General features: G+C 46.0%; 1 protein-coding gene across 1 annotated transcript; it reads right to left on the reverse strand.

Moving 5' to 3' along the window:
* Nucleotides 1–429: 429 nt before the first annotated feature.
* Nucleotides 430–3,389, reverse strand: TMEM177 (transmembrane protein 177). The gene is made up of 2 exons (XM_006098811.3): nt 3,182–3,389; nt 430–1,660 (listed from the first exon to the last, which is right to left on the reverse strand). The coding sequence occupies exon 2, from the start codon at nt 1,636–1,638 to the stop codon at nt 703–705; it is 936 nt and encodes a 311-aa protein (XP_006098873.1). The 5' UTR covers nt 1,639–1,660; nt 3,182–3,389; the 3' UTR covers nt 430–702.
* Between the last annotated feature and the right edge of the window lie 7,557 nt (nt 3,390–10,946).

Below are 10,946 nucleotides of genomic sequence, written 5' to 3' on the forward strand. Positions count from 1 at the left end.
TTTCCCAGCCTCACAGGCACAGTAGCTTCTCATCTTGACCTCTCAAGGCTTTTTAAAAAAATGTTTTTATTGATTGATTTTTGAGACCGAGGGAGGGAGAGGGGAGATAAAAATATTGAGAAACATCATTGATTGGCTGCCTCCTGCACACCCCCTACTGGGGATTGAGCCTGCAACCCGGGCATGAACCCTCATTGGAAATTGAACTGGTGACCTCTTGGTTCCTGGGTTGATGCTCAACCACTGAGCCACACTGGCTGGGCACCCCTCAAAGATTTAATCTCTACCACAGAAGGAAACTGGGATCTGACCAACAGGCAAACCATGGGGTGGTTCTTCACTGGAGGAGTGTTCACATCCTGCAACCACCTCTGGTGGTGAGATGTATGACCTCATCCCCACAGCCTACTGGTTTCAAAGACCTAGAAGGAGGGACATCCCGTTTATTTATGCCACACCCCTTTGGCCAGAGGACCCACAATCCTGCCAGAAGTGTACATCATCCCCAATTTACAGTGGAGTAAACCAAGGCTCAGATTCATAAAGGGATGTGCCCAAGGTCGCTTAGATCAGAAGAGGTGGGTTGAGGTAGAATCCAGGCTGTTTAACTCCAGTAACATTGGGCTGTGGGTGCAGAGAGCCCCCAGGGTCAATGGCAGGGTTGTGCCTGCACGAGCTGGAACTGTCCGTGAGATGATCCCTTCAGGAGTGGCCTGGGTTGCGTGTCGCCCTCCACATCTGCAGCATGGAATCCCGGCGGGTCGTGTAGGGTAAATGTTTGATGCGGAACCAATGTCTGGGAATGATGTTCCCACTGGGCGTATACAGCTTCTTTCCGGGTGGACCCAAGAGACTGCGCAGGGCCAGGTTGCCAGACAGAACCTTCTCATAGAACTCCGCTCCACCCTGGGCATAGGCTGCAGACATGGAAGCTGTGCGGCGGTCCAGCCAGGCTTCCAGGGCATGAGTGAGAGAGTCTGTGGAGAAGGCGTAAACCACAAAACCTACCACTGCTGCCACCAGGTTGAAGGCAACTCTTAGGTTCATGGGGCCTCCATAGAGCCCCAGGGCATGCTTGGCACTCATGCTCAGTGTCCAAGTTCCTGCCAGGCAAGCTGGGGCCGGCAGGGCCTGCAGGGCAGCTGTACCGCTCTCCAGGTACACCACCTCCCTGGCCAAGGCAAACTTCTGGGCATCATGGGACAGGGTCAGGGCATCTCTCAGCCGGGTACCTTCTGGGCTTTTCCAGTCCACTCTTTGCCCATGTACAATCACAGGGCGGTCAGTGTTGGTCAATGTGTCACCCAGGAAGCTGGCGGGGATGCCCACCACGGCCCCAGCAGGGAGTCTTGGGAAGCCAGCACTCACCGGCTGGAAGGTGAAAGTGGTGAAGGCCTTGTAGCAATGGCCTGACGGGACGCCAACGTCCTGTAGCACCTCTTGGAAGAGTCTCTGAAGCTTTGGGGAGAGCAGGGCTGGCTGGCCCTGAGGCCAGTACTGGTATAGCCATCGAACCACAGGATCTGGGAAGAGGTGGTACAAGATCTGGGCCCCAAACAGGCCTGCACAGGAACCCACCAATAGGCCTGTCCTATGTCTCTGCACAAACGCCGCGGCCCGCCACAGGGGACCTGCCATGGATGCTGCCACTGCTATACACCTGGGCCGAGAAAAAGAGAAGTCAGCCAACGGCTCCCTGGGTCTGCCTGTAGACTGAAAATCCTCCCAGGGCCACATCCTTTCTAACCTGGGCAATACAACACAGTGGTGAGAGCCCGAGTTCCAATCTCAGTTCACCAGCCTCCCCACTGGCCAAACAGACATGTGAAAATGACCCACCATTGGGGTGGCTGTGATGAGTAAATGAATGAACACACATAAAGCAATTAGTGTCTGGCACAGTAGTGGACAGCGTGATCATTTCTGCGATTATTACTTTTATTCCCACAGCATTACTAGTAAGTGCCCAACTGCCTCACTCCATTATTTACCCGAGTGAAGCGCTACAACCACGAATTTACAGGTGAAGCATATGTTCAACTTACTGAGTACTACTGTATGTTAGACAATTCTGACAGCTTTGCAAGTATTATCTCACAATGAAATGCTCACAACTCCATGACCTAATTACTATATTTGCCCCTATTTAAAGCAGTGAAAACTGAGGCATAGACAGGCTAAGTACATTGGTCAAAATTCCAAACTAGTAAAGTGGCTGTTATGGGCTGAATTGTGTCCACCCAAATGCATATACTTAAGTCTTAACCCCAGTTCCTCAGAATGTGACTGTATTTATAGAGATGGGGCCTCTAAAGAGGTAGTTAAGTTAAAATGAGGTCATTAGGGTGGGCCCTAATCCAAGATGACGTCCTCATGAGAACAGGAGATTAGGACACAGACACAGAGGGAAGATCCTGAGAGCTGACAAGCCAGAAATCGATCACCCACAAGCTAAGGAGAGAAGCCTCAGACGCAACCAGCTCTGCCGACACCTCCATCTTGGACTTCCAGCCTCTAGAATCATTAGAGAAATAAATCTCTGCCATCCAGTTCTTGTCATGACAGCCCTGGCAGACTAGTGATTCAGGCACAGTATCTGAGCACAGGTGGTCAGGTGTTCACAGCAAACTTGATTTTAGAAAAAATCTTAGCCCTGGCTGGGAGGCGCGGTTACTTACAGAGCCATCCCTACACCTAAAGGTTGCCAGTTTGATGCCTGGTCAGGGCACATACCCAGGTCAGGGCAGGGACGGAGGCAACTGATTGATGTTTCTCACATCGATGTCCCTCTCTCTAAAATCAATTTAAAAATAGCATATCCTTGTTTAAGGATTAAACCAAAATTGTAATGACAAATTGCAAACATACAAAAGTAGAAAAAAATATTACATCAACTTTAATCACATGGCCAATCTTGTTTCATCTCTACTCCCACCCATATCCCCTCTCTAACTGGTTTATTTTGAAAAACATCCCGGGCAACCCATTATTTCAAATGTGAATATTTCAGGAAAGTTCACAATTAATTTAACTTCTTTTGAAGCTTCCTGTCCTCCTGTCTATAAAAAGTTTGTGTGTGTGTGTGTGTGTGTGTGTGTGAGAGGGAAGTGTTTAATTAGATAGTAAGTTGCTGCAAATAAGAACGTGGGGCACTTATTTTAATAAATTCCTAGTCACACACCTGGCCCTTTTTTCCGATGAGGAGACAGCTAGGAAAGGAAGGGTCCTGGGCAGGTCCCGATGCCCGGCACCTGCGCCCAGGCCGCCCCGTCGGCACGCACCCCTCGGCAGCTGTGAGAGGACTTCCTGCGGCTCCCAGCCGGGCCCCCAGGCTCCGCTCGGGTCTCCCACTCGCTACCCGCAAGGGACCTGGGGGGGGGGGGGGTCGCCCCTGGGTGCCCGCACCGAACAGGCAGGGCCGCACGCTCACCTCCGCCGCCTTCACCGATGCAAACCTAGGACGCCGCAACGTGTCCCGCGGGGTGGGGGCGGGGCCTGTCGCAAAGCACGCCGCCGGGGGCGGGGCCTGTCGCAAAGCACGCCGAGGGGCGGGGCCAGGGGGCGGGGCCTGTCGCAGGAGGCTCCTCCCCCAGCTGAGCGCCTTGCGGGTGGTCTGCGACCTGCAGCGTCCTGGAGGCGGATTGGCCGCTCGGTTTAACTCTGGAAGATACGCGGCTCCGCGGGGTTAGGAGGCGGGTCATAGCCCAGCCTCCGTGAGAGTCCCTGCCGGCCCGACTGCCGGGCCGTGAGCTTTTCTGGGAGGAAGCGCACCGCCGGCGGGGTGCTCTGGGCCTTAATGACCACGCCCTCTGCCCCGCACCCCAGTTCCTCTCAGGTGATTCACACTGTACAGGCCATAGAGCAGCGTCTCATCTGTCACCTCGCCTTCCAGCAGCTCTATGAGTAGGTCAGGGATGGGCTTGCCTGTGCACCAAGTCCCGCTTGCCACCTGCTTTTATAAATAAAGGTTTATTGGAATACTGTATAGCCAATTGATTGGGGATGAGAGTACCTACTACCTCCTAGTCACTAGGACCTAGTGTAATTGTGGGGATTCAACGAGTTCGTGTGTGGATAGTGCTCAGCACAACCCGTGCCATGTAACTATTAGCTGTTATTATTAAGGTCTGTTCTGGTTCTGAGACTCCAACTTTGGCTGCTCAGTTGTTTGTATGCAAATGATGCTATAACAGCTTTTAATATGTAACCTCAGCCAGATCCAGATGTGGGATATTCTACAGGGCAAATGATGTGGTATTTCTAACAAATCAATGGCATGAAAAAGATGGAGGCAAAGGAGACTTGAAAGATAGCAGTTAAATGCGACATGTGGCTTTTATTAGGGTCCTGATTAAGTGAGTTTACTAACTGTCAAAAAAGACGTCATATTCAGATTTCCCCAACTTTGGGGAAATATGGACTGAGTATTAGGTGAAATTAATAAATTGTTTATTTTGTTAGGTGGGATGAAGCATGATATTTATGTAAACAAAAAAGCCCTTGTCAACTAGAGATGAATATTGAAGTACTTAGAAGTGAAAAGACATGATGTCTGCTATTTAGTTTAAAAGATTACAGCCATAACAAAACAACAATAAAACAGGCATATATGAAACAACACTGACAAAATGTTGGTAATTGTTGAAGCTTCATGACAAGTTTGGGGGTGGCGGGTTGTTCATCAGACTGTGCTGTATTTTATATATGTCTAGATATTTCCATAATAATTTTTAAAAAAATATATTTTATTGATTTTTTTACAGAGAGGAAGGGAGAGGGATAGAGAGTTAGAAACATTGATGAAAGAGAAACACCGATCAGCTGCCTCCTGCACACCTCCTATTGGGGATGTGCCCTCAACCAAGGTACATGCCCTTGACTGGAATCGAACCTTGGACCTTTCAGTCTGCAGGCTGACGCTCTATCCACTGAGCCAAACCAGTTAGGGCTCCATAATAATTTTTTTTAATATATTTTATTGATTTTTTACAGAGAGGAAGGGAGAGAGATAGAGAGCTAGAAACATCGATCAGCTGCCTCCTGCACATTTCCCACTGGGGATGTGCCCGCAACCCAGGCACATGCCCCTGACCGGAATCAAACCTGGGACCCTTCAGTCCGCAAGCCGACGGTCTGTCCACTGAGCCAAACCGGTTTTGGCACCATAATAATTTTTTAATGTGTCTTTAAAAATAGGCTGACCATTTTGAGTTTATTCTTGTGTATGGTGTAAGTTGGTGGTCTAGTTTCATCTTTTTGCATGTGTCTGTACAGTTTTCCCAGCACCATTTGTTGAAGAGACTGTCTTGACTCCATTGTATGTTCTTGCCTCCTTTGTCAAATATTAATTGACCATAATGGTGTGGATCGATTTTTAGGGTCTCTGTTCTGATCCATTGGCTTATATGTTTGTTCTTGTGCCACTACCAGGCTTTGATTACAATGGCTTTGTAGTATAGTTTGATATCTGGTATTGCGATCCATCCAACTTTGTTCTTTCTCAAGATTGCTGTGGCTATTTGGGGTCTTTTTGGTTCCATATAAATTTTTGGAGTATTCTAGTTCTGTGAAATGAAGTATGCATTGGTATTTTAATAGGCATTATATAGAATCTATAGATTGCTTTGGGTAGATGGACATTTTAATGATGTTAATTCTTCCAATCCATGAACATGGTACACACTTCCACTTGTTTGTATTTTCCTCTATTCCACCCCGCCCCCCAACATCCTATAGTTTTTCTAGTGTAATTCTTTTATCTCCTTGGTTAAGTTTATGTGAGAAATGCTCAACTGTCTGAATTCAAATAATGGACTCAGAGATAGAAATATGGCAAAAATGAGACTTTTAATACACTCTCCAGAGTGGGTGTCCATCCCATCTGGTATACAGGCACACTTGGGGCAGCAAACATAGCCCATTTATTCAGTCCCTCCTCCAGTTCTCATTGGCTGAGCACCATGGGGGTCACCTGTTTCCTCATACATCGCCTATGTCTTGCTGTCTCCCATTGGGCAATTTAAAAAAATTGAGCTGAGGCCTTCTCTAGTTGCCTCCACCTCCCCCTGTCCAGCTGAAGCAGGCCCCTCAGGCGGTTTCTACCATGATGCTGGCCCATGTGCCCTTTGTTCTTACATCCTCTTTCCTCCTCCCTACATTCTGTTTGCCCTGGGGAAATTCAGCAAATCCCATCTAAAGCTGACCATGCTGGAGATGGATCACAGAGGTCCATTTCCTTGAGTTTATTCCAAGATATCTTATTTTATTTTTTTAATGGGATTTTTTTTTTTTTTTTTTTAGTTTCTCTTTCTGAGAGTTCATTATTGGTATATAGAAAGGCCATCAATTTCTGGGTGTTGATTTTGTATCCTGCTACTTTGCTGAATTCATTTATTAAATCTAGTAACCCCAAAACACCAATCAGAAAGAATGTATGCACCCCTATGTTCATAGCAGCATTATTTACAATAGCTAAGATTTGGAAAGAGCCCAAGTGACCATCAATAGATCAATGGATAGATAAAGCTGTGGTACATTTACAATAGAATACTATGCAGCTGTAAGAAAGAAGGTTCTCTTACCCTTTGAGACAGCATGGATGGACCTAGAAACTACCATGCTAAGTGAAATAAGCCAATCATAGAAAGACCAATATCAAATGATCTTACTTATTTGTGGAATCTGATGAACAAAATGAATTGATCAACAAAATAAGACCTGAGACATGGAGATATGGAGCAGACTGACATATATCAGGGAGTTGGGAGGACAAGAAGAGATAAACCAAATAACTTATATGCTTACTAGAGATCCGGTGCATGAAAATTCGTGCACTTGGCAGGGGGGTCCCTCAGCCCAGCCTGTGCCCTCTCATAGTTCAGGAACCCTTGGGAGATATCCACCTGCCAGCTTAGGCCCACTTCCTGGGGGATCAGGCCTAAGCTGGCAGTCAGACATCCCTCTGGCAGCCTGGGAGTTCTTGGGAGATGTCCGACTAATGCTAAGCCATTAGTCGGACATCCTTAGTTCTGCCACAGAAGCGGGAGAGGCTCCCGCCACCACTGCTGCATTGGCCAGCCATGAGCTGACTTCTGGCTGAGTGGTGCTCCCCCTGTGGAAGTACACTGACCACCAGGGGGCAGCTCCTGCATTGAACGTCTGCCCCCTGGTGGTCAGTGTGCATCATAGTGACCGGTTGTTCTCGGTCATTCCATTGTTCGGGTCAATTTGCATATTACCCTTTTATTATATAGGATATGCATAGCCCATGGACACAGACAATAGGGTGGTGAACGCCTGAGGGGTAGGGGCTGGGCAGAGGGGGAGTACATGTGGGAGAATGGTGAACATTTGTATTACTGTGAACAATAAAAAATATATATATATTAAAAAATAGGTTGACCAATTTGACTTAATCAAATGAAAAACTTTTGGTCATTAAAGAACATTATTAAGAAAGTCAAAAGACAAAACAAGTCAAGAGACAGTTTACAGAATGGGAGAAAATATTTGCAAATCATATATATGGTAAGGGTCTAGTATGCAGAATATGTAAAGAACTCCTAACAACTCAACAACAAAAAGATAAACAACCCAGTTAAAAAATGGGCAAATAAGATTTATAAATGGCCAACAAGAACATCAAAAGATGTTTATCATCATTAATCATTAGGAAATCCACACTACCGGTAAGATACTACTTCACCTACTAGAATGGTCATAAAAACAACAAACTAACAGAAAATAAATGTGTGAGTGTGCAGAAACTGAAACACTCGTGCATTATGGGTGGGAATATAAAACGGTTCAGCCCTTGTAGAAAATAGTTTGACAGCTCCTCACAAAGTTAAACAGAATTACTGTATGATCAAGCAATTTCACTTCTAGGAATATACCCAAAAGAATTGAAAGCAGGTACTTAAACAAATACTTGTGCACAAATGTTCACATATAATCACAGTAACCAAAAGGTGGAAACAACCCAAATGTCCATTAATTGATGAATGGATAAATAAATAAAGTATGGTATAATCCACACAATAAAATATTATCCTATATAATAAAAGCCTAATATGCAAATTGTCCCCTCCACCGGGAGTTTGACCGCTTGCTGTGATGTGTGCTGACCACCAAGGGGCGGCGTGGAACATGGTGGGCGTCGGTGATGTGGCACTGGCAGCAGGCAGCAATGGAGGCACTGCTAGCCCTGATGGGCCCGATGAGAGTGGCACCATGGTGGGATAGTGGAGCAGGAGAGTGGGTGGTGCCAGGCCAAGGCAGGTGGGAGCAGGGCCTGATCGCCCTGTAGATGGCGACCAGTCAGGGCAGCGGAGGGCGGGCTGCCACCCAGCTCCCAGGTGCTGAGGGAGCTGGGTGGGGCCCGATTGCCCCACAGACTGCGACGAGCGTCCATTACAGAGACAGGGCAAATAGCAATATTAAAATATTTCTTCTAATTATTTTCCTTTCAATGTGCACTAATCCATGCACTGGGCCACTAGTTTGGTCATAAAAAGGAATGAAATGCCAATATACACTGCAACATGGATGACCTTGAAAATATTATGCTAAGTGAAAGAAGCTCATCACAAAAGGCCATATGTTGTATGATTGCATTTATGTGAAATGTTCAAAATCTATAGGCGAATCTATAGAAACAGAAAGGCTGTCAAGGCCTGAGGGAGAGATAATGAGGAGTGACTGCTAATGGAGATAGGGTTTCTTTTAGAATCAATGCAGTCAAAATATTGATTTAATGTGTTATTTAGCAACATAAGAAAATAAGGTAATTTCCAGGAGGGATAAGGCTACTAAAGAAATAAAGCTGGTACTAGGATAAAAGTGATAGGGTGGGGAGATTCTTTAGCTACGTGTTTAGGGAAAGCCTCTCTCTACAGAGGTGACGTTTGGGCTGAGTCCTGAGTAATGGGGAGGATAAGATGAAGATCTGTATGAAAGTTGTCCCAGCAGAGAAGACAGACAGTTCCATGGCCCAAGGACAGGAACGAGAGTGTGTTTGAAGAGCAAAAATTCCAATGTAGTTGGCGGGGACTAGGATGCCTTAGGCCCTTGCATTATATTCTAACTGCAATGGCCTGTCATTGGTGACTTAGGCAAGAGCTGTTCATTTCCTACAACCAAGATTTACTTTTATCCAGCAAAGCTATCATTCAGAAATTGAAGGTCAGATAAAGAGCTTCACAGATAAGGAAAAGCTAAAGGAGTTCATCACCACTAAACCAGTATTATACGAAATACTGAAAGGTATCCTTTAAGAAGAGGAAGAAGAAAAAGGTAAAGATACAACTGTGAACAACAAACATGCATCTATCAACAAGTGAATCTAAGAATCAAGTGAATAAATAATCTGATGTACAGAATGAACTGGTGATTATAATGAATCAGGGACAGAGAAAAGGGAATGGCCTGACTTTTCTTGGGGGGGAAAGGGGAATGGGGGATTCGGGAAGAGTCTGGACAAAAATCGTGCACCTATGGATGAGGACAGTGGGTGGGGAGTGAGGGCGGAGGGTGGGGCGGGAACTGGAAGGAGGGGAGTTATGGGGGGGGGGGGAAGAGGAACAAATGTAATCTGAACAATAAAAATTTAATTAAAAAAAAAAGAGCTGTTCATTGGAAGGTGAGCAGGATAGTTTGATTGGGTGACGAGAAAATGGGAGGAGGGGGTTAGGAAGTGGAGGCAGGGAATATAGCCAACTATTTTAGCTGTGAAAGATAGCGTCTAAGAAGGGTTTTGCTTTGTATGGCATGTTTATGATAATTATCTCACTGAGAAATATTATTATTGAAATGATCTCATTGAGAGAGACAAATGGAAGGTCCCAGGGAGAGGGGATCCCACAGGAAGGAATTCCTTGAGTAGGAAGAGGACATGGGTGGGAGGAGGAAGAGAGATCAGGACCAATTCTACACTATAACAAGGGGGAAGCTGCTATCGACTCAACACTTTGCACACCTTAACCTTAGTGTTGTGTATAAACTATATCTCAATAAAGCTGGGAACAGAGGAGACCCGTGGTCACTGGGCCCAGGCCAGTGGTTTCATGATGGGAAGATGAGGTTGCTTTTATCTGATTGCTTCTTTTCTCCTCAGTGACTTATGGAGGAAAAGTGTAGAGGGGAGTGCCTGGTGAAGGCTTAAAGAAAGCAGAAAATAAGGGAAAATTCCATTGGAAGGGGGAGAAAGAATCCACCAGGAAAATGTAATAATTGTTGTAGAGAACTGAGTGCCTGTTTGAGATTTGAGACTAGTTAGTACTGTTGTGCGATTTTCTCCAACAGTGTTCAGGTACTCAGGCCAGGGATAGGTAGATGGAGTTTGAAAGTCAAGTGCAGAGTGGGGAGCAATAGGCAAGGGAGGTGGGGCTGTTTGCAAAGAAGTGATGATGTAGTGGTGGACCAGGAAGTCTAAGCTGTTGAGGAGGATGGTGAGGACCAGTGGGAGTGATTTATGTGCTTAACACTTAAATGGTGCATGCCATGTGCCCAGCACTGTTTCTATGCACTTCACAAAAGGCAAGATTACTGGCCCAGTTGGAATGGGGTCACCACAGTAAGCCAAGTAGAAGTATAAGGAGGTGGAAATTAGAGGGTGGGAGGCGCTGGCAAGGTCAAGAGTATGACTGTGGGAGACAGTGACTGAGGTGGCGTTGAAGAGATTATAAAGAATTGAGAAGGTGTATTAATCATGTTTTTATTTTCTATATTTTATAATGCTTTGACAATTTACGGGCCTTCCTAATCTGAAGAGATTACCCCTCCTAGAGATAGCAAAGGACTCCATCCATCCTCACTCTGAGGGTACCTTTTATAATCAAACCAGCTAATCCAGAATCCATACCCTCCACCGGCTTCTTATCTAACTCTCAGTCCAAGTCAATATTTCCCTTGTTCTAAATCACCAGTGCCAGGTACCAGACAGCTTA

Source organism: Myotis lucifugus, unplaced genomic scaffold (genome assembly GCF_000147115.1).
Source record: "Myotis lucifugus unplaced genomic scaffold, Myoluc2.0 scaffold_247, whole genome shotgun sequence".
NCBI classification, from domain to species: Eukaryota; Metazoa; Chordata; class Mammalia; order Chiroptera; family Vespertilionidae; genus Myotis; species Myotis lucifugus.

Coding starts and splice junctions, on each gene's coding strand:
- TMEM177 (XM_006098811.3), bottom strand. CDS start 1,638: ATGGCAGGTCCCCTGTGGCGGGCCGCGGCGTTTGTGCAGAGACATAGG.